Here is a 24,933-nt window from a genome sequence, read left to right on the forward strand (position 1 = left end):
CAACAACGCTGGGTGGCCAGGGAGGCTTGGTCATTACAAAAACAAAGCATCTACTCAATAGCACCGGAGACGAGAACAAAAAAAATCTGCAGTATTTGGAATTCTTGTTCCTAATCCGTCCTTTCCAAAAAGTCGAGACACAAGAAAAGCAGCCGTCATGGCACCCTTCAGCAGCTCTCGGGGGCCAAAATGTGCTCGCTTTGACCCTTTTGTCAGCACTCATTCATCCCGAGGACAAGGCAGCATCTATGCCACAGTGTTTGAGCTGCAAGCCAACGTTATGGACACTTCAAAGCACTTTGCCCCCACCTGCACGCCCGTTATTCTTCCCTCCCCAGAGAGGATTCGCTTCAGCATCAGACAAGGGATGGGAAGAGGATGAAACGGAGGAGACTGTGGCGCTACCTGAAAGATTTCTGCAAAGTGAATTCCTGCTACAGAGGAAAATCACACAGGGGATGTCTAGAAATCAAAATTTCCTAGACTTTATTGTTATTCTCTTTGAATATTGTTGTGTTTTACTCTCATGCAGAAACAATATTGTGCATAAAACATCCTGCAGACATCAAAGCGGCCTTTCCACAACATTAAAACCCGCCGTCATACTCAAATACCTGAGCAGAGCCAGCAAGTCTGTCAGCCCCGAGGGGCTGGCAGGACCATGTCCCCAAACATTCCCAGGGGGTCCACTATGTGTGTGTGTGTGTGTGTGGGTTTAGGGACAGGGTTGTAGGGACAGACGTGTGTTTAGACAGGGTCTCCCTCTCAGGGGATTAGGCAGCCTAAGGACTGTGGTAAGGAAAAGAAAACATCACATGCTAGGCTGCCCGCTGCACAAACAGCAGTAGTGAGTGGTGGCATGTCACCAGCGGAGAGTGGTACCTTAGCTTACTGGCATTTAGCCTGGGAGCACTGGAGCATTAAGGTCAGACAAGCACTGGTGGTGTCAGAAGCTGAAAGTCAAATCTGTTACATGCAAATAAAACATCTTTCTTTACAAAATCACACAGTCAAGTAAATGATTAAGTAATTAGTCAAGTAATTATATAGCCCCAAAGTGGCTACACACATGCTGAACCAATGAGTGACATCATCAGACTGTTCACTCAGACAAGGAAAAGTTCCCCCAAAAACACTTTAACAGTAGTAATATAGATACGGTAGGTATCTGAAAGACAAAGGAAACTTCTTCTAATCTGATGAAACATTGTGACGTTCATACTGTTTATATCTTAGCATATTCTTAACTACCCCCTCCTGTTTATTACATCTATGCCCATATAACGTTACATCTGTACATAACTAAAATGTGAGAGACCCTCTACACATAATGTGTTATTAACATGTTATGTTAAATTTAACAGTTTTGTTCCTATAGTGTGTGGAGAGCAACGATTTGGCCAAAACAGCACAACACACACATTTTCATTCATGAACAACCAGAGTCCCGACTAAAAAAAATGGAAATCTCGCAAAATCTCTCCCGATCAAACGTGACTTTAGTGTAAACAAACATGGCAGACCACGGGGAGGAAGAAGTAGCGATGTTAGTTTTTGCGTGACTTTGTACTGAACATTCACGAAGAAAAATAATGGATGAAGGCAAGGAGACACAAATCTACAAGTTGGTCCTCCATTACCGAGGTCCATCTTACTACTACTTTATGCTTCACGTTTTGCATTAGCCCATGTATTATCCGCGGTCACCATGACGGCGGTGGTTGTCCTTCCTTCTTCAGTCAGCTCGGTTCTCAATTGGCTATCGTTCTTTCCCGCGTGTATGTTTCATCAGTTGTCCTCGGGGTTCCCCACACGCAACAGGATATCCAATCGTAAATATTGAATATGTTTTAATATTTGCAATCAGTGCGGCCAGGATTGACTTGTAAAAAACACTCTTAACATACCTCACACCACAGGAATATCTGGAAAGATAATCTTTAGAACCATCAAAAAATTGGGGCTTTGCTGAAGATTGTCGAAGAATTGGGCCCAAAATCGGCTTGATTCTCTTGCAGTGTGTGACCCACATTAGTCGCTAAACTGCATTTTGTGCAATGACAATAAAGTTGAATCTAATCTAACAAACTTAAATAAAAGGAGCTGAAAGCCAACTGAAAACAACCAACCAGTCACGAATGTACCAGAGAATTAAGAATCCAGTTTTCATGTCACTTAAAATATGAATATACAATCCTGATTTAATGAGATCTCCACTTTGAAATTCAGCACTTTTTGTCTCATTACTGTAGCTGCTGTGATAGTGAAACTGTACTTTTGGCCACTTTGCAGGCTGTTGTTCCAAATTTAAACTTCAACATCCAGAAACTAGTGATACTGTTACTCTGAATACTCTGCTGCAGCTGCACTGATTTAATCTGACAAGACGGACGCATCTGTACTTTAAAACCTGTGGTGTGGCTGGAAATTCTTGTACATAATATCTGAGCATCTGTATGGAGTCCCTTAAGAGGACAGTAGGACTGTGTGTGTGTGTGTGTGTTGCAGGGGGGGGTCAGTGAAGATCTGGCTGCTAGAGGGCCAGTCCAGTTAAGTCCCAGCGGTGGCGGTGGCGGGTGCTGAGGTCGTGAGGCGCCACACGAGCTCGCTGGAAAAAGGCCGCAGGGAGCAGGTGCGCATGTTAATGAGGAGACGGCAGCTGCTGCCCCCCCACCATTCCCCCCCTCGTCCTCCTCCTCCTCCTCCTCTTCCTCCACCCCCCCACACCTCCCATATCCCACCACTCTGCCTCCTTCCTCTGCATGGCACGCCATCCTACTACTGTCCTCTAGCCTAGACGGAGACAAGGGCCACGCACTGCAAAAAAAATAGTTCATTAACTAATGAATTAATCTGAATTGGTCATTTTTACGGGTTTTTTTCTTAATATGATTGAGTTTGTGTGTGGTGGAGAAATGTTTTTAAAATTGTTAGAAAAACTACAAACTATGGCACGAGAACCGATACTTCGGTACCAAGTCGATGCCAAAATTCTGAAAATGTGATGGTACTCATTTTTCCTCAGTGCCGCAGGTACCGGGGATCAGGGCTCGAGAATAACGTCGTCCCGTCGTCCCGGGGACAATAGAAAATTGCCCTGATGATGCTACATTGTGAACAACAAAACCGTGTTGAGATCGGCAGGAGGAGAGCTAGTTAACGTTATCTGTTAGCTGTTAGCAGCCGGTGGGCAGCACAGTACTGCTTGGCTAAATAACGGACAGCTAACGTACGGTGGTTGCATTGAGTTACATCATGATGCGTTCAAGCTGTATTCAGTACAAATGAGTATTGAGCAAAAGTAAATGATAATGGTGTAAATGTAATCTTGTAAAATTATCTTTTTTTGCGAGAAACTTGGGGCGGATCATCACGGATATAATAATAAAATCACAAATAAAACAGTATGGAAATGCTAATAAAGGTTGAAGTACATGGGATTTAGTTTTATTTTTTACCATGGTAATGAATTGGGAATCCAGAATCATGGAATTTCACTGGTATCGGTATCAACTACTACATTTTTGGTATTGTGATCTCCCTACTTCAAACAGGACATTCAATAAATATATAAAAGCCATTTAAAAACAAAAAAATATTAAAAGTGTGAATATATTTCAAGAATGAAGCTGACTGGTGTTGAAAAAACATGTAGAGTTGGACACTTTTTACAGTGTTGGTATCTGAATGGCCGCTGCCCCCCCTCCCCTCCTCACTACTTAGCAGAGAAATGAAGAGCGAGCGAGGAAGAGGAGAGAGAGCGGAGGATGAGTGGGCCCATTGTTTTTCCTCCCCATTCAGAGTTGACCACAGGCCGGGCGTATTCAGCTGTTACACCTCCTCTCTCCTCTCCTTCCCTCCTCTCTGTCTCCTATAAAAAAGATCTTTCTCTTAATCTATCATTATATATGGCTCATCCCTGAATTTTCCCCCTTTTTTTCTCATCATCGGTTTCACTTCCTCTGTTCAAAGTCGTACGGTCGCTGGCATCCGCTGGCTCCCCTTCTGTGCACCTTCTCTCCCTCCAAACCCCCCCCTTCATTCCTTTTCATTTGTAAGACACCACATTAGGATTTATACGTCTCAACTGACTACCGCTCACTCCCCCTAGAACTTTCTTCCAGCGTTTTTAGTGGTCTGAGATGTTTGAGGCCAAGCGTAAGCCAAAAGAAAAGCTTAAAATCCAAAACACACACACAAGCAAGCAGCGGGGCAAACAAAGGGGTCTGAAAGAAAGGAAGCTGGAACTGGTTTGGTTGGGTTTTCAAGAGGAGAAAGGCAGAAAGGGGTTGCCGGTAGGAATTTTGGTGTTTACTCTAAAGAGTCTCCTGTCCTGATTCTTAACCCGACGCTCGCTGGCAGACGCACTTTATGGCCCCTTGAAAAAAAGAAACTCGCACCAGCTTTGAAACCTGGCATCTGCCCCTCGCAAAAAAACAGCCCGGCGTCTCACACCGAGGCATAAAAGACAAACAGATAGAGCCGTACCTCGGTGCACGTGGACGCACTGTGCAAACACACTCGGGCTGAGGTGCTATAGCAGTAAGTCAACTGTAGCACACGCTAGGCAAAGAATGCTAACAGTTTGCTCTTTAACTTGGCGAGAGCCTGTCAAATACAGCACAAAGCGGCGTTTACAGGCAGCGAGCTTAACGGCCTCAATGAGAGCACAAATGTATAAAATAAGGAGGGGGGAGACAAAAGATATAACGACTCTTTTATGGAGTTGACTGTATTCAAAACAAACAGAGCAAAGCAGCTGCTTCAACAAGAAGCCCGGTGAGCGGGATAATCTCAACAGCAGCAGGTAAACTGGGCCGCTGGAAAGGTAAATAAAGAAGACATGAAAAGAGACGCACAAATCAGAAGCTGAGCAAATATCAGGTGTTGGGGAGGTATCGTATAACTGCAGGACAGCAGTGGAATTATCTCCGCGGTAAGGCCGATACTGTTATTATCTTTTCTGTCATCCCTGCCCGGTAGCCCTCATTGTTCTCCTCTGCGCTCACTTCTCTTCTTCTATTGCTGCTGCCGCAGTAGCCCGTGGCAACAGGTCCCCGACACTGATGGGATGCATAACAGGGCCGGGCGGCGGCTCGAGCCGGCAGCAGATGTTGTGGTGACATCTGACCCTTGGCCAGGCGTCACTCCGAAGGGGCTTTCCTCAGTGTCGGGCCAATCTGCCATCTGCCATCCTTCTGAGGTCTCACACAGATGGGGACGGAGGCTTTAATATGGAGGCTACACATGTTGCACTGTATACAAATAAAAACCTAGAGCGAGCACACAGATTTTGGACCCCCAATCTGAATCCATTTTAAGAAGCTTAGTGAATTAGGTTGTGCATTTATTGAATTATCGTGCCGTGTAAAGCCCTGTGGGAGACAGAATCAGTGTCTGGGTCCATTTCTGTAAATGACATAATTACGATTATTTTAGGATTATTCTTTGTTTATCCATCTTTTTAGACATTTGAGCAAAACATAACAGAAAATAACTAATGTTAATACTGTTAGTTAAAGGAAAAATCTGGTTTATTACAATTTGGATCATATTTTCATGTTTTTGGAAATCGTTTCTATCGTTTCTGATGACTTTGTACTCGCCGAAGTAACTGCTAATGTCTGGGAACACGGTGACATCTCAACAATAAAATCTGATATAGCAACAAACACGCAAGCCGACAGTTTAATCAGATTACTTAACCACTTTATTTGGAGATACAAGTGAAAGTCAAAGCACCCAAAATGTCAGAATCCTTCAATGCAAAGCAAAACTGTGTGCATCCACAGCTACGGTAAGTGAGGCAGGTCAAAGCTGAACTAGGAACCGAAAATGAATTGGCAATGACATTGGTTCCAGCTTTCCGTGTGAGGATATGCTGATTATTTGTCCAATTTCAACGCGGATGTGTTGTTCAAAATGTAGCATCATCAAGGACATTTTCTATCTTCCCCGGGACGACGGGATGCCGTTAGTCTCGAGTCCTGATCCCCGGTACCGACGGTACCTGCAGTACTGTAGAAAAATGAGTACCATCACATTTTCAGAATTTTGGTTCGGTTCTCGTGGCATCCCTAATTGTAAATTGAATACTTTTAAATTATTTTAGTTGGTCGAACAAAACAAAAAAAGCAATTTGAAGACGTCATCTTGATCTTTAGGAAACTGTGACTGACATTTTTCACTATTTAATAGACCAAATGATCTTTAGCTGCAGCACCACTAACAAGTCACACTTTTGCTTTCCCTTGTTAGACTTTGTTCCTTTCAGAGACGACGGCCAAAAAGATGTACATAAGACACAAGTTGTAATAAACCACAGTTATGCTTTAACACTGTCAAAATATATTTTCTCTCTCTCTCTCTCTCTCTCTCTCTCTCAGGTGTCTCCTTCAGTGACATAGAGCTTTCAGTCAGGAGTCAAACTGTGTTAGTGGAACATGTTTGTACCTCTCCTCCCCTCCCCTCCCCTCATCCCTCCCCTCATCCCTCCCCTCATCCCTCCCGCCCGTTCTCATTTCCTGGCTGTTTGGTCCTGTGCCTGGTCTAAGTCCCCTTTAGTCTGGTCTGATCTGTTTTTAAAGCATTGCCCAAGGGGGGGCCTCTCCTTTCCCCCACACTTCCCTCCTTTTTCTGCCCTCTCGTGTGTTTTCCCAGCAGCATACAGTGGCTAACCACTGTGACAACTCCGCCACCACTGGTGGAGAAAATCAACACTGAAATAAACGCTTAAATTCAGCTTCAATCACACAAATCCGAGTCTAGTGAAATAAAAATAGCTCTTCCACTAAAACCAAAGCTGGCACAAAAAAGCAGGCTTGTTGTTTGTTGTGGAACTGAAACCAGAGTTACCACCAAATCCCCACTGGCTACAGAAATTACAGGGGGAAACGCTGCCCCTCTCTCCCTCTCCTTACATCCATCCTTCTTTTCCTTCCTCTCTAATCGTACAGGAGAGCTGACCTGGCCAGCCCACATCTGGCAGCCTTCATTAGAGACCCTGTTTATTTGGGAGCGTTACGGACACAGCCCATGGGAAAGAGCCAACTCCCCCAGGGACCAACCACTCAGTGTGTGTGTGTGTGTGTGTGTGTGTGTGTGTGTGTGTGTGTGTGTGTGTGAATGTCTGGAGAGTCATAGCAGCTCTAATGACTTCTGCCATTGACTACTTTACAAGGCTGGGAACCACTTAAAGGCTTTACGGGTGTCTGAAGGTGTAGCTGACAGTGACACCGGACACTCAGGTTGTTACTGTACACAGCGACTTCAAGGTCTGAACCAGAGCGCGCCAACATGTCACATCATTACATCGTCCCTGTGCCCAAATGTTAGGGGGGGAAAAATCAATAAAGCATAAGTATCGCGGTATTGTATCGATACACGGACGTCAAGTATTGATCTTTTATCATATAAACTATTAAGCTCTTAACAATCCGGCCGCTATTCTGTCTTTCAGAGGTTGTAGCGGGCTCAGTTGTAAAGCTAGAGCGGAGATACTGGTATCATATAAAACTAGAAAATAAAGGAATCCATTGGTACCAACCATGTCATGTTAGCTTGTTGCTAAATAACACTCCAAACTCAACTCAAAATTTTGGTGATGAAAAACTGGTATGGCCATTTTCAAAGGGGTCCCTTGACCTCTGACCTCAAGATATGTGAATGAACCCTCTGAGATGAACTGAGTGAGAACTGTATCTCATTAGATAAAACTGAATTTGACAAACTGAATAATCTGCAGTTGAAAAAAGGTAAAAAATCACAATATATCGCAATATATCTTATCGCAAAATGTTTAAAATCGCAATAAGATCGTATCGTGACTTAAGTATTGTGATAATATCGTATTGTGGGGCCTCTGGTGAGTCCCATTCCTACCAAATGTACCCCATAAATCAAGACCATGATTAGGCTGTTAGCAGGCTTTGCATTGTACAAGCAGTATGTTTTAGCCAAACTACAAAATGAACTGTTGGTTGTTAAATGGTAACTTTGCAAGCCAGTGTCTGCTCGCTCAGCCAAAGATGTTTTTAGGGGGTGAAATGCCGCTTTATATTGTTTTTGTTTCTGATTGTGTGTTTTAGTGGTTAAAAAAAGACCAACAGAATTGTTACTCTTTCAGACAATAAACCATCTATTGTTACCTGCCTGTGCATGTATGTTGTAGCTAGATACTGTAGCAGGACTCATTGACAGCTAATTCTAGCAGCTAAAGTGCAGACTGAGAGTTGAGTCATCACTAAACACAATGCCACTGATAACATAATGTTATGAATAGAACAATGAACAAGTTAATTTAGGTATCACAGTAACGTAACAACTTTGAAGTTGACTTATAGTAAGTGAAATGCAGATAAAATATTCATCAGTGGCACAGTTAAGTCCTGATGTAAGTTGTGGCTACAACTTAAGCCTATATTTGTTTACATTTGAGCAAATTGGCACCAATAGCAGTATGCAGAATCAGTGATTATCATTATTATTATGGCTCAGACACTACGACTTGTCATGTCTGGATAAGTGTTGTTGCTTCTAAGTCTTGAGGAAACTTTTTCCTTGTGTAACAGACACCATGATTGGTATCAGTCTCACGATCTGCATTGCTGCTTAACTGAACAAACTGCTCTGTTTCACCACAAAGGCATCGCACTCCTTCATTCTCCTGAATATCCTGTGAGCGAGCATCAGGCAGTGAGAGTGACTGAAAGCTAAAAGCACACCTGGCAGACAAAGTCAATCTGTTCCTGTGTGCAGCTGAATGGGCAAAACCACAAGTAATCATGGGTATTATGGAGCATGCTGCTGGGTGGGTGAGTGCACGTCCCTCTTAGTTGTTATACTATAACCCACAGACAGGTGGTCTGGCTGAAAGAATTAAAAAAAGAAATGAGGAAGTGTGGTTTGGAGTATGCCCAGTGTCTTTGTCCCACACACACACACACACACACACATGCTGTCAGTCCTCTCAGCCTGCGATCAAAGTTTATGTGATTTATCTTGGCATATGCCAACCAGAGAGGCTCAAATATCACTAATCCTCAGCGCTGAGGTTCAGCACCACCAAGTCACTTCATTCAGCCAGAACACTCTGACGATCAGCCCTCTCACCGGCCGGACTCCTGCCAACGGGAACCCAACACCGGCGGCAGCGGCCATATAAAAGCCTCGCGCTGTGTGTTTCTCGTTGTGTGATGATATGATCAGATACGGCACCTTTTCTTCCCTCGGGCCACTCCGAGGCTGTTTCCTGACTCTGAATGGATGCGTAGAGGTGGGAGAGTAGTGTGTGTGTGTGTGTGTGGAGGGGGGGTGGCTGAGATGGACTCATCTGACCGGAGTGAACAGAGGTGCCATTAAGGAATCCCCAGAACCGGAGAGACAAGGGCTCACTTTCATTGAAGAGGGTGTATACTGTAGCGGTCGCTGCACATACCAGCAGGGAATTAAAGACTCTGTTCGTTATCTAACACAGATATTGATTATGGGATTAAAGTTCTCACATTTTTGGATCTTAAAAGTTCATGCCATCCACACCTCCACAAAATGTTACGCAACATTTCAACTCATCAATCGCATCATTAATCTAAAGTCCTAATGTCAACCAGGCTTGCCGCAGTAGTCTGTACTACTGGTGTTCTGGCATACACCGACTACATTACATACCCACCGCAGTTTTGCTTTTTTTTTTTACAGAAATAAAACCCATTTAGTACATTTTCACGTATCAGCACCATGTTATCAATACTTGGTCGAACGACGGACGCTACAAACTGAAAGTGAAAGTGTTTGCTCTGTACAGCACAGAGTAGCAGGAGTCAGATTTCACGCACACGGGATGAGAGAAAGTTGACAGACAAGACGATGGCGGTGGATTCGGTGTCATAGCGAAAAGCAAAAGCACTTATTAGTCAATATTTTGGATTTAAACCAAATGCTATGCGGTGCAACGGCGACAAGTGGAAACCTGCTGCCCCACATCAAAAGCTCAACCGGAGAGGCCAGACAAACAACCATCCGATGATAAAGATCAAAGTAAGCGCTCTACACATATTGAGCGTCATCTTTCCTTGTAAAATGTTACAAGTTTCACCGTGACATCCCCTAATGTCAACAAAAAAGAAACCTAGACAATGACAGTTCAGTCATCTTATTGTGAAATGGAATAGAAGCAAATCAAGAGTTTATTAAAGCCCCCTTTAACTGACTGATTATAACCTAAAGTACAAACAGCTCAGGTCTTTGTATCCAACAAGACAAGAACCACATTATTTGTCTATATTTACAAACTAAAGGAATTTCTGTGGCGTCCTTCCAGTCTGGCCTCATCCAGGCCTTTATCTACTACGAGAAGCTAAATCCTGAATCACCACGTGACTCCCGGCAATCGTCAGGCTGTCAGAAATCGGTTGTATTATTTCATCACGCTGACTAACTGATGATGAAGGTTTGTGATCTCTCAGCAGCGTCCTTCCTCGCCCGTCATCTCTCATCTCTCCGGGCAGAGAGACGCTTTGATTCTAGCCATTGTGCCACTGGAATTTTGGAGTTATTTTTCCTGGTCTGGATCGGCTCGGCTCTGTCACTGCTCTCTCCCGCTGCCAAGCCTCTCTGCAGTAAATGAGAGGCCTCCTCGAAGCTCTTTGGAGATAAACCCCAGTCAGGATCTCACAAGGCCAGATACGAAGAGGAGATGGTATTTATGGTATGGCATGTCAAGTAGGCATCTCTGTCAAGACTATATAAAACTGAATCCCACTTGCTTGACCTCGACATAACACTCGAGTTCAAGAGCGGCAGCTTTTGGATTGAGGAGAAACCGAATCGTAATCCTGTCAAGAATGAAGTGAGGCTCAGGAAAGAAAACTCTCTGCATGCTTTCATTAGGAAAATATTGTCAGCCTTTATCCTCCAGAAAGATTAAAAATATATCAGTTAACTCTTTACCTTTAACCCAACAGAAGAAAAAATCTCCCGTGTTGCTTTAAAGAGAAGTTATTAACAATATTAGTCTCAAATCTAGAAGAAAAAATCATTTCCACACATAATGAATCAAGCAGCAGCTGGTTGAATGCTCACTGAGGAGACAAAAAGAACATCTTTGCTGATTATTTTTCTGGCGATCAACTGATCGATTAACCGACTAATCGTTTCAGCTGTAAGTTTCTGCTGTGACTATTTTGCTGCCTGAACTTGATGAACCTAAACTTTTGGTCCCGGCCCTCTGGTGGCACAGTGACGACTAACACAGCAATGTTTTAAACACACACACACACACACACAGAGCTGCAACAATTAATCAATTAGTTGTCAACTATCAAATTAATCGCAAACTATTTTGATAATCGCTGAGTAATTAAAAAAAAAAAAAAAAAGTCAGAATTATCTGATTCCAGTTTCTTAAATGTGAATATTTTCTGTTTTCTTTACTCCTCTATGACAGTTAACTGGATATCTTTGAGGACAAAATAAGACATTTGAGGACTTTGGGAAACACTGATCAACATTTTTCACTATTTTCTTACATTTTATAGACCAAACAACTAATCGAGAAAATAATCGACAATGAAAACAATCGTTAGTTGCAGCCCTGCTCACTACATCACAAACTAAGCCTTGTACCCGCTCAAACCTTTTCAAAACTGCGAGGACGTCTATCTCCATGTTTAATTGGTCTGAGGAGGAGGACGCTGCAGGCTGAGGCACAATGACGGCTTTGTGGCCCAATGAGGAGGTGGGGAAGGTGGGGAGTGGAGAGTAGGGGGGTTGGGGGTTAGGGGGGTGTGATTGAGGGGTGAATAACACAACCAGACCAAATTAAGATGTGGCAGTGGGCCAAGGTGGCTGCCTGTGGGTCTTGCAGACCTGGAGCCGTGACCCGGGCCAACCCAATCGTTCGCCCGGTCAGCGAGCTCTGCGACAGTAAGATGACACTGGCTGGTGCTGCTCATGCCAGGATGGAAATAGAGCCAAAGTCAGCTATTGTTGTAAAAAAAAAGAAGCTGGGCAGAGCTGGAGGTTATTGGTTTACATGTGGACCTGACAACATCTCCAAATACAAAAAAAAGACATAATGAAGAACTTGTTTCCATTTTTAGTAGGGGTGAGGAAAACAATTCACCTATTTATCGCAATTGTTTTTTAAACGATTTTGAAATAGATTTCTTAATGCCAGAGTCGATATATTTGCTTCATTTGAGTCTACGCAGAGGTAAAAGGAAGTTACTGCTTTTATTGTTGTAGTCAGAGTAACGTTCTGTATCCGTCACCACAACAAACAGTAGCCAGCCGGCCGTAGCGAGCAGAAACCGGCAGATACGACAGAGCAGAAAACGGCGGCTGGTCGGCGTGGATACGACCTTCACATTTTAAATCCAAAGTGGTAAACACTAAACATACAGTAAAGTATGGAAACACTTTCGGCTTGCCAGGAAGAGCAGAGCTAGACATCAAGGCAAAAGCTGCATGCTAACTGTGTCATGGACAGGATACGTTATTGTATCGTAACGTGCGGTAAAGCAGGCCGTCACTCTCATCTCCGTGGTCAAATCGGCCGACGCTACAACAGTAGAGCACCCACATACTGACATTTATGTTAAATGCATTCAAACGGCCCCGGTGGAGCTGACCATGGATGTATAAAGAGAACGGAGCTGACGGGGAGAGCTAGAGACGGACTTGGCGAAGTTAGCGGAAGTATACACGTGTGACTACGTCTGGTTTTCAAAATAAGGTGTTAACAAAGGGAACTAAGATTATATTATATAAAATAATATATAATATATATAATAAGATTGATTGGATTGGATTCACCAGGAGTACAAAACATTACACGTCCCTTATTAATCAAAAAGAAAATACCACTAATTTGTGAGAGAAATGTCTTTAGTCTTAGATTTTTGGGTTGCTGCAAAATAAATTCATAAATAATGCCTGACAATGACTGATATATTAGACTTCAGGACATCTGTTACTACATACATGCTGAAAATTAAACATTTTTACTGTATTCATTTAGATATTTTCTAAAGTAAAAGTCCCTAGAAGTGTATGATTTAACTTTTTCCCATGATCTAATGTTCAAAAAGTTAACAAAAAATCACAAAAAATCGTAATATCGAATCGCAATACTTATTGAATCGGCACCCAAGTATCGTGGTAGTACTGAATCGGGAGATAGGTGTATCGTCCCAGTCCTATTTTTTAGCAGGTTAAAAAACATCTAGCCAAAGCCATCTGTCCAGGGGAATGAGAGAGGGAGAGAGAGCACTGAGGGCCATTGAGGAGGGGACACAATCCCAGGAGAGAGGAGGGGTTGTGGAGGGGTGGCTGGGTGTGTGTGTGTGGGGGGGTGGTAGGAGGACAGGGTCTGAGGGTCTCTCTGGGAAGCCTCACCCAGATTAGTCACACAGAATTAATCGCAGCGGAGAACAATGGTCGCCGAGCTTCTGGCAACCCCAGCTGTCGCTCCGTGAAAGAAAAGAAATGCAAGATTTAGGGGCTGCAAGAGTTTGGCTGCCGAGGGGTAGAGTGTGGTGGCGGTCACACACACACACACACACACACACTCTCTCAGTGACCCCTGTCCTCATCAATGTCCACTCATTTCTGTCTCAGCTCTCTGACCATTTGCCTCCCAGAAATAGCTACACTGGTGTGAGCTCTCGCCCCCTTTTTACAGCCCTCACATGTGTCAACCAAAAATCTGAGTCATGTCAGATTCCACAATCACACATTTCTCTGCACCATTCAAAAGAGAAGAAGAAGAAGAAGTAGAAGAAGAAGAAACACAGATTATTATTACAACTTACTTGCACTCTCCATTGCCATCTGGAGTTGCCTCACACCTCCCCTGGTTCAAACACGACTCCGTGGGCATGGAGCATCTTAGACCTGCAAAAGGAAAGTTTTAATACACCTGCTGAAACTTTTTTAACAACTTTTTTTTAAGCAACCAGTTTGTGTCTGTGTGTGTGATGCAGAAAATGTTTGTTTTCCTCAGGGGGATCACAAATAGCACATGTAATACTCCATAAATGTGAAGTCTAGGTGTGACTTCTTGCCACCTCATTTTTGTGGTGAAAAGGTGGACTTGGTTTGGCAAGTTGCATGCTCCTCTCTCTGCAGCTGTCCCATAAAGAATGTGCTATTTGGGGAGTAACACAGCTTTGCAATAATATAAAAAAACACACAACCTACTCTGAATCCACAACTGCAAAGGCATGCATTCACATACTAGTGTGAAAAAAGTTGCAGGACAAGTGTGCAACAGCTCCAAAAAAAAAGAAAAAGCAAATTGATGCAGTAGAGCAGAAAAGACATGTTTAGGATACTGCACAACAGGTGCATGAAATCATATAAGTAAACTTGATTAATGTAACAGTAAACCTGCAGGATGAGTGAAAAAAAGCAATGTTGCAATGTAGCAAGTTTGCAGGGCAGTGAATGCAACAAGTTAAAAACAAGTTTTTAAGAGCAAATAACTACATTTTCTTCATCTCACTAATGAAAGAAAAACATCCCCAAATAAAGTGTAATTTCCCCCTCTGGATCCACTCACCTCGTGTTAGTGCTATCAGCGACAACAAGAAAGTTAGTTTCACAAAGAAAATATGCATTCCTTCTGGTTTAAAATGGTTGTATAAATCCACGTGGGTTTTTTCATAGATCCGATAGTGTGTCTTCCTCTCCCGTTAGATAAAAATAATAAAAACAGTTTCACTTCATCCTCGAGTAGATAGATCCACAGAGAGAGAGAGAGTAGCTACTGTGAACTCCGAGCATGAGATGTTGTCACTTCAGACTCCGGCTTGGAAATGACTTGAGGGGACGAGCTGCTCCATCCGCTGCATGGAGGGGCGGTATTATCCTTCCTTATTACACACTCACACACACTTTAACAGTCACACACTGTTGGTCCCCAGACAGGCACAAGCTTTATAAAGAGATAACACATATGGTTTTTAGTTGTTGTTGTTGTTGTTGGTTTATTTCCCGGACGTTTTCCCTCTGTAGTGATTGGTCAGCTGACAAGTTTGAATCATTAGTCCAGCAATTAGTCTGTCACACTTATCACACTTATCATGCAGCTAGCTAACGTTAATTAAGTAAAGTAAAAAAAAGAAAAGAAATAAAGTTATAATATTATTAAGTAGTAATTTTACGTGTTATTTTCTTTTTTTCTCGTAATATTACGACTTTTTTCTCGTAAAGTTCTGAGTTTATTCTCATAATATTAAGATTTTTTTTCTCATAAAGTTATGACTTTTTTCTCGTAATATTAAGACTTTTATTCTCATTATATTATGACTTTTTTTCTCGTAAAGTTATGACTTTATTCTCGTAGTATTACAACTTTTTTTTCTCTGATTATGTTAAAGTTATATATATATAAAAAATGAAGTTTTGTAACCCAAAAAGAAGGTATGAACTCCAGTAAAATGATACATTTTGTTTTGAAGTGAGCAAGGAGTAATACATTCTCAGTAAATTTATCACATTTTGTGAGGGATCCTCCCTTTGTCTCCCTGAAATAGTCATACATTATTCCTAATATCGCCCCAATTTCATTATATTTTCACTTACATAATTGCATTTATAAAAATCAAACTCTAACAACTAATAAACATGGTCATTTCAGTTGTATTTCATTTTACCGACATGTAACTATACTGTCCCACCATCTGAAAACATTACATTGTTTCCAAATGTGTAGAAAAAATGTGTAGAAAACTTGAAACCTTTATTTTGGCAGCCAGCCCAGTACTTACAAAAGCACCGCAAAAGATACAGTTACAGTTGTTACAGTTCTTTTTAATTTTCTAGAAGTTTTTTTTGACAAGAGTCACAATTACAACAAATAGGAGAGAGAAATCAAATTGGCCAAATGCAGCTTTAATCCAGAAACTGAGTGTTTTGGTCTTTAAAAGCCCAAGTCATCAGTCAAACTATGTCAAGCGCTCCATCAGGGCATCACAACCTGACAGAGCCTGAGAAACCAGTCAGTGAGCAGTTAGGATCTTCTACATTGATAAATAAACGCTGACAGCGACTCACGTTAAGTTTTCACTCAGCCGGCCTGCAGAGTCAGCAGGAAACAGGAGAAGATTCCCATCAGGTGGTTTGTGAACAGAGCCTGAGCAGCTTCACACAGGTAACTGGTGTCATGCACAGGTAGACGAGACGGCCCTGATGGAGCGCTTGACATAGTTTGACTGATGACTTGGGCTTTTAAAGACCAAAACACTTAGTTTCTGGATTAAAGCTGCATTTGGCCAATTTGATTTCTCTCTCCTATTTGTTGTATGGGAATGTGACTCAAAGAACTGTAACAACTGTAACTGTATCTTTTGCGGTGCTTTTGTAAGTACTGGGCTGGCTGCCAAAAATAAAGGTTTCAAGTTTTCTACATTTCTGTTAAAATAGTTGGTGCTCATCTAAGTGATTTTAGACATTTGGAAACAATGTAATGTTTTCAGATGGTGGGACAGGCTTTATGTAGATAGTAAAGAGGTGTCAGACATCATCTTAGTGCAGATTAACTGACAAATGAAACCTCTTAGATGCAGTCATTCAGGATTGTTAACGGTATGCCGTAGGTGGTAACTGTGTCTGTCAACGCCGTCAGGCTCTTGTTGTTTTAATAATAAACCACAGAGTGAAACATGGAGACTGTGCCAGGACGTTACAGGTAAAACAGCTGCCAGACAGCAAAGAAAAAAACGTTTAAAGCCTGAGGGCAGACAGAGCGTAGGAGTGAAGGAAGAGACAACGATGGAGAGAAAACGTTAAACGAGGAGGTGGTGGAGGTCACCATGAAAAGATGTATGTAACCTACATGTCTGTTCACATGCACACTGATAATAACATGATTCTACTCAGATTAAGGCGATACTAATGTGGGCATTGTCATGCAAATGTCTCAGTCTGGCTATCTCATAATCAGCTTTGGCTGTTTGGCTATTAACCCACCAGCTCAGTCAGTCAATTAATTTAATCACCTTAATAAGAGGATAGTCTGATTTCACTTTTTGAATGATCACATGAAATGTTTCTATACTGTACATGTACAGTTATTTATTTGCACTGTTTGTATTGTTTACGACTATCAGAACACTTGACTTGTATATAGACATTTTATTTTATTATTGTATTCTTATTTTATTGTTGGTCATTGGTGCTTTTTATAAATATTTATATAATATTTATATAAACACACCTATTCTTTCACTATGTGTACATAACAGTCCTGTTTATTCTTCACCTTTATTCGTCCAACTTTGTTGTCCTTGACCATAGCAGTTATTTCTATTTCTGTGTAAGTACATTGAGAGAGCTGCATAAAACTGGAGTCAAATTTCTTGTATGTATGTACTATACTTGGTCAAATAAATCTGCGGTGGTGGAAAATTAGATTAAACTTTAAATTAAACATTTGACCGAAAGCCCAGCACGGTTATGGACTTTGAGTTGAGATTGTTGAGATATCTGATGCCTCTAAAGTCAAGAATTAAATCATTTTGAACCTCAATTTTCACGCCAACACAGACTACAAGTCCTCAAACTACTCAGACAAAAAAAGAAAATTTGAACACAACAACAGAGCCATCTCCATCTGCTGATGAAGACCATGTGATATCGTCGTAAGCTAATACCAAATACTTGATTGTGCTCCTTGTAGTTTCTGAGATACAGCAATTTTCTTATCATACTATATCGAGTATTTGGGCACATGGGACTACTGTTTTTTTCCCCCTAAAATATAATAGAGACTATTGTTAAGACATGATCCCATCATGTGCTCAAAGACTAGATGTATTATAATAAGAAAAACTCACTAATCAGCCAAACGGCTTGACCGATTTTGAAAATGTCTTCTCCTTTGTGCTTTTAAAAGGCAAGTAGAGAACACTTCCACCAAAGGAAATTAAAAATGTCAGTTGCGGGTACAAGATAATAAGAGACGTAGGTTTATCTGAGGGAGGGTTGGCTAGTTGAAGAAGAAAAAAAGCCATCAAGACACGATTACTTTTTACTTTTTGTGTCTAATAAAGTGGTTGATTTGAGGGATGTCCAGCATTTTGTCACTTAAACAACAACTTTCTTTATGAACAGATGGTGTGTGGCCTCACTTGACATTTTAAACGTTGGACTTTCACGCCGACTGGGTCAAAGTTTGACCTCATTCTCAACTCTGATCTTTATCAAGGTCATTCGCTGGTATCAATTTACACATATTGACTATTTCACACTGCTGGTCTTCTCCCAGGTGAGTATAGGGGGGAAACAATCCCCCATCCCTTCTGAAAAGTTTTAAGACATTTCCAAACATATGCCTATAAAAACTCCCTATTGTGCTGCTGTTCATTGTGGGGAGAAGGGGGGGAAACGTGTTTATTGTATCACATTGTGAGGTGGAGAGTAAACAGGATTTGTGTTGATTTCCTCCTCATTGTGTTGACCTGGGGGTCGGGGTCTGTCCCATCGACTGGTGCGGCACAGATGGAGAGACCTGTTCTACTTTATCAGAAAAACAGAGACAGCTGCTCAGGGTTGGATCACATCAGAAAACTACAGTACAATCTGTTAAAGCCCTGATTTTTGTCATTCTAGCCGTCTAATAAGGGATTAGGGTAGAAATCTGATATAATAGAAAACACTATTCTGCAGTATGATGAAGACTGGTTTGACAGATCTGCACTTGTTCCCCTTCACGGTCCTCATGTGATCAGTTTAACAGATACACGCTGCACTTTATTCTCATGGCAGCAACTTTAAAGCCACCACAGAAATGTGTTACTTCATGAATTATTTGAGCTTCACTGTGGAGAATGATGTCTGAGTTTAGAAGGCTGTTTCCATCTGCTGAACTTTCTTTTTGTGTTTTTAAAAATGCTTTATTTTAACACAGAGAAATCTTCTGAAATTCATGTATAAAATATGTTTGTATTAACTCTTAACTTTGTTCCTTTTTTAATCAATTATCCAGGCACTTTGCTCTCTTATCATGAATTATATGATCACAGGAATATATAATCATCATGACCGTTTAACTCCTGACTTCTGGCTGCCTGTTACGTTGGTGACGTAATATAAACTTGTTCAACTTCTGCACTCGCTGTATTTCATGAATGAGCAGTCGTCTGCCAAGTCTGCACGATGTTAATATCACTTTGCATAAAAGATCTTCTGTTGGAGCCTTTGAGAAGGAGTGTGGGTGGGCGCCGAGCAGCCTGCAGCGGCAGATGTGGCGTGTAAGGGGACAAGTCGGGACATGTTTATGTAACACATCATGCAAAGTAGTTGTCTGGTATCTGTACATCCACAATGAAGGGTTTTGGACAACTGTAATGTCAATGGTTATTAATACTTACTGTATATGAAGTAATGCAGAAAATAAAACATGTAGAAACATTTTTTTATATCTTTTTTGATGGAAACATGATGACCCCTTTAGATAGCGTGGGGTGGTGGGGTTAAAGTAATTATTCTATAATAAAGTAATTATTCTTTGTAGTTTCTGTCAACTGGTTTGTGATTTGCGACATTTTCCAGAACACCTGTTGACGCTCATCAGAGAACGGACATGAACTTGCCTCATCCAGTTGTTCTATAATGAGAGTTATGGCAGCAGTTTATCCACTTGAGAAAACATCACAGCCTACATTTCTAATGGCTATAACTCTTTAAAGGTATAATGTGTAGGAATTTACTGAAAACCAATGTGTAGACTCATACAAAATCCCTCTCAATCATCACTTATGACCCACTAGAAGTGTGTGGTGGTGTCTCCATCTGCAGAGACCCTGCAGCCCTCTGCCTGTATTTTCTTATTTTAATGTGTTCGGGACAGTTCTGGATGCCAACCTCTATAACGTAGTGATCCTGGTGCCAGATCATAAGCGTGTAAGAGGAAGCTACGAAGGTGGACACTGAGCCGGAAAAACGCAAATATAGCAAAACAGAAAGCAGACAAAACTCCGAAATGAGAGTGAATCTGAGGTTGGCTTTCACCCGCTGGCGAGCACCATGCATGTATAAAGAGAACAGGATACAGCGTTGGAGGCGGGCTTCCGTTCATTCCTATGAGAGTTGCTCAGTGAGGCATGATGCCAAAATGGCTCGACTGCCGAGTGATAAAGTACCCGGATCATCCTGCGATCTTCCGTATCCATTAGGCCCATAGAGCAGGCGCACTAGCGATTCCTTTAACCCCGCCTCCCAGCCCTCGCTCCAGCCTCGGTCTGGGTCTCATTCACATGAACGGAGGAAGGAAAATAACTCTGGATTCAACTATCAGTGCATTTCACAACTTTTAGGACCTAATAATTTAATTAAGGTCTATTCAAGTGTTCGTACTGGGAAGTTGATTTACCTAAAAAAAAATTATCCGCTATGTTACAGACGTATCTTTCCCAATATAAGTCTATGGGAAAAAGTATTTTTGGGCCCAGTGGCATCACGTGACGGACACAGAAGTTGTAGTACCGCCGTTTGGCCACTACAAAAATTGTCATTAATGACCGGCGCTCTTCCTTGGGGCTTGGTTTTGTTGCTTAAACCTAACTGCAGCCATTACCGTAGTTTTGTAGCCTAAACGTAACCGCAAACGTTTTGCGGTAACAGTGTGGCATATAAATGACATGTGAAGAGCCTAAAATGCATTATCATAACACACGGGAATGTCATGCTAATTATATGCCTTCCCATGAGATTGGGTTGTCTGGACTCTAAAAAGGATTGCAGATATAAAAACATTTCGACCTTCTTTGACACCAAAACCCACATGGATAACTGAAAATGTTTTATTTTTGATCACTGAAAACATGTTGACATGACATTGTGTCCACAAAACACCTAAAATACACCCGGAAATGAGACGTAAATCTCTATAAGCTGTTTTTAACAGTGTTTTTGACTTTAAACTTTTATATTTTATCCTTGAGAGAAATAAAATCAGCCTCTAGAAGTGTCAATTTCTCTGCTAAGAATCATCAGATGAGTTTACAATTATAAGTGACTCAAGCAGATCATATACCCATTAGCAGAAGTGTGAACAACTGTCACAGACAGATGTGTTTATTGTCTATACACTTGACAATTTTCCCGCCGACACTTACAGTAAAAGACCGCTGAAAACTGAGCTCCTCTAATCCCCCGACCCGTCAACAGACCAGCTTCCTGCTGATTCCTTCGCCACAACTGTTGTGTCGACGTCCCTCCCACAGATGTTCGCTAAGCATCTTGAAGGGCCCCGAAGGATCCAAGCGGCCTCTTCAGAGCCCTGCGGTCTCGTTTCCTTTCCAGAAAATAACTACAACCAAGCCATTTCTAATTATACAGCCTTGTTTACTACTTACACATTCACAGGCCTGTAACAAGCTTCATGGATGGGGAAAGAGCTGACCCTCGTACCCTCACATCCCCCTCAGGGACTCTCATTAGCTGGACAAGATTGCTTGGGCCCAGTTTAGCTAAAGGTCTGTAAAAAACAAGGAACAGTGTGGTCTACAGTATGTACTCAAAACAATCGTGCCCTGTATTTATTCAATTTTATTGATTGTGTGCTTCTTTTTTTGTGTTTTTACTGCATTTAGAATTTGTTTGAACTTTTAACCCTCTGGGAAAAGCTGAGAAGCTGAAGATTAATTTGAGATGCAGCTCAGCACTGTGTGTCAAATTGTTCTAGTCATAAATCAGAAATAAACATGAATTATTTAATTTATAAATTAATCAAAATAAATTGTAAAAGTGTATAAGGGTTTAGAATATTATGATAGAAGTATATGATGGCCATTCCCATGCTCTATTATGTCTTTTTGTCAATTTTTGAGTTGATACCATTTGTTACACAGATTTGGTGCTAAATATAACCATTTTTTACCACTCGAAAATTGATAAAAATAATCAATACTCCCTCCAAAATACCACATTAAGACACCAAGACCTTGAGGAACACCATAGAAAAAGCCATGCTGTGATTTGGTATCAAAAACTTTTGACATTTTGAGATTTCTGCAAGAATTGGCGAGCACTTCTGTTGTGGAAACTGCTCAGAAACCCCCTTATTGTCAATCTACCTAGGAAAGCCATCCATCCTCTGAATGCCCTGTGTCTCTAGTTTGTGGTTGTAAAGTTTCATGAGGCTGTGATTATCCTAGAGGTCACCACAGGTCATTTTATACAGTGAGGTCAAGTTTCAAAAAATGGTCTTGTCTCACTACAATGAAATAGCTACTATGGGGTCTACCATCATCACACATAAATACAGTTGGGCTCATTGGATCCACAAGAATCTCAGCTTTACAGTGCTACCCAGCTTTACAATTTATGTAATTCCAACAGTGTTTAGGGACCCCAGTATGCAGAAATATTCAAACACACCATTTTAGAATAAGCGAAAATAACAAATTTATACTGCATTCAAAAAAACTGCATGTGATTATCATAAAGTGGGCATGTCTGTAAAGGGGAGCCTCGTGGGTACCCATAGAACCCATTTTCATAAACATATCTTGAGGTTAGAGGTTAAGGGACCCCTTTGAAAATGGCCATGACAGTTCTTCCTCGCCAAAATTAGTGTAACTTTGGAGCGTTATTTAGCCTCCTTCCCAACAAGCTCACATGACATGATTGGTACCAATAGATTCCTTAGGTTTTTCCAGTTTCATGATATCTGTACCTTCACTGGGTTAAAAGGGCCTTATTTTCCTCCTTCTCCTGCACATATCTGTTTTTTTATTTGTTTCTGAATAATTTCCACATTATTTCCGAGACGTTTCCTGGAAAGATCTATGCAATTTGGAACTAAGTATGTTACATTTCCAATAAATCAATTCCACATAATTGCTTGTAGGGAGTCTGTTAGTCAATGCACAGCAGCTCAGCTCAACATGCACATAGGGAAATTATGTGTACGTGCAACATTATTTCCTCTTATTTCCAATAAGTGAATCACATCATTGAAGAAGAACCGTGCACAAACGCTTGATCAGCTCTTTTGTCTGTATTTCCTTTTCCCAGTAAGTGGTTAGTTCGGGGCCATACCTTTAACACCAGCCGTTTGATTTATGGTCTAAATCTACACACATCCACCTCTGAGACGATTCTTAAAAAAGCGTGGTGTCCACGACGATACAAAGCATACCTGAGGGAGGGAAAATAGGCCATTGTATTGCAGTGGTATTATTTCCTGAGTGTTTCAAAAGCGTATTAATGTATCCTGGTGTTGCTGTATTGTTCTTATCAGGGAGGAGGGTTTACTGACTTTATTGTTGAAATGTAGATTATGTTGAGGATATGCAGGCGAGGGTCGTTGGCTCCTGCTTTCCTGCAGTAGCAAGGTTAAGGGAAGGAGGTGGCTGCTGAGAGTCTCAGTAGCAAATGTATTGTTGGGATAGTTTTGAAAGCTCTGCTCCGAAGTACAGTCTTAAAGCTTCAGTAGGCAACACGTTTTTTGGCATCATTGGGCAAAAATTCCATAATAACCTTTCAACATATTATAATTCAAGTGTTCTGAGTGAAAACTTCTGCACCTCCTCATGGCTCTGTTTTCAGGCTTTAGAAAATCTAGCCCATGGCGGGAGACTTTGTCCAGTCGCAGGTCATTTCAGAGACAGAGCGTTCCTATTGGCTGTGTTCCGACTGGTGGGCGGTGCTTGGTATTTTAGATCTCAACTTGGCTGCCGGGTCACAAACTTTCTCATTTTACCACTATGTACACTATGTGACGAGTTGGGATAAGAATGTGTTGCACATTGTCAGTGCTCATTATTTTTAACCCTCAAACGAAATACGCCGTATTATTACTCAGCTGTGTTGAATACTCTATTCTGATTGGTCAATCACGACGTTCTAAGGTCTGTTATTTCTTTATAGCAGACCGTTGCTATATATAACAGACCGTTGCTATGTATAACAGACCGTTGCTATGGGCGCAGTTCTGATGTTGGACTCTGGCGGACTGTTTTTGTGTCAAAATATTGATTTCTTCAGTAAGTAGCCGCCTAGTTGCCGCCTTCAGGGCGATGCCGCATCCCTCCGCTTCACGTCCCCTGTCGGGAATTCTTTCACAACAATGACCAGCTCGCTGCACATTATCCCTTACTTGTTTTGAGTGGCCCATTGACGGGAACGCATACTAGTCATCAAGATGGTAATCTTTCCCATCTCTAAATAAAGAATGGGAAAGCCACAGTCTGATAACACATTTATGCATTTATTTCAGTTCATGAACATCAATGTTTTATTGATATAAATTAAACTGAACTAGGTGCATCCTCACTACAATAAGCAGGACAATTCTGCTGCATGATGATCGTCATTTTTTATAGTGTGTATGCTTCTTCCACCACTGTCACTTTGTCGGGCATAAATTCATAAATACACTCAAATAAATTGGCACTAGGTTGAAAATAGGGAGTGATTTCAGACAGAGCAACAAACTCGAATTAGATAAATCTTAATTTTTAGCCACTGATGAAAAGAAACAGTCACAAAATGTTTCCACCTAACAGGAATAAGGTCAACCTGTCAAAACTACTGAGCCAGCAAGTTGAAATACCATTACGACTGCTTCCTGTGCTACTACCCATTAAGCTAATTACACTAATGATAGCTGGTGTGTTGCACGCCATTAACAACATACATTTGTCAATTTTACCGCAGCTGCTTCCCAGTATTGTGGCGCCCCGGCTACGTAAGCACAATGTGCGGACAGCCAGACGCAGCGGGTCAGTGGTTCTCCGGCCCAGAGTGAAACGGAGTCATGGGAGGTCCAGAGACCCAGGTTCTGTTTTTGGACGTATAATCACAAACAGGAAGTCCCTGCAAGCCAGTCACACAGCGCCACTTCCTCCTTTTGTTTACAGGGGGGGTTGAATTAAACTCCCAAAGACAAAGTTGTACCAATGTTTGCTGCTCCAGCATCCATTT

The 24,933-nt window shown here is 41.7% G+C and overlaps 1 protein-coding gene across 2 annotated transcripts in view; it reads right to left on the reverse strand.

The window, feature by feature from the left end:
* Positions 1-14,818, reverse strand: part of notch1b (notch receptor 1b) — a 50,263-nt gene extending 35,445 nt beyond the window's left edge. For both annotated transcript variants that reach the window (XM_074639026.1, XM_074639025.1), the window contains exons 1-2: positions 14,561-14,818; positions 13,812-13,893 (exon numbers count right to left, since the gene is read on the reverse strand). In XM_074639026.1, the coding sequence (XP_074495127.1) occupies positions 13,812-13,893; positions 14,561-14,618 (140 nt within the window). In that variant the 5' untranslated portion in view covers positions 14,619-14,818. The remainder of the gene's footprint in view (positions 1-13,811; positions 13,894-14,560) is intronic.
* Between the last annotated feature and the right edge of the window lie 10,115 nt (positions 14,819-24,933).

Source organism: Sebastes fasciatus, chromosome 6 (assembly GCF_043250625.1).
Source record: "Sebastes fasciatus isolate fSebFas1 chromosome 6, fSebFas1.pri, whole genome shotgun sequence".
NCBI lineage: Eukaryota > Metazoa > Chordata > Actinopteri > Perciformes > Sebastidae > Sebastes > Sebastes fasciatus.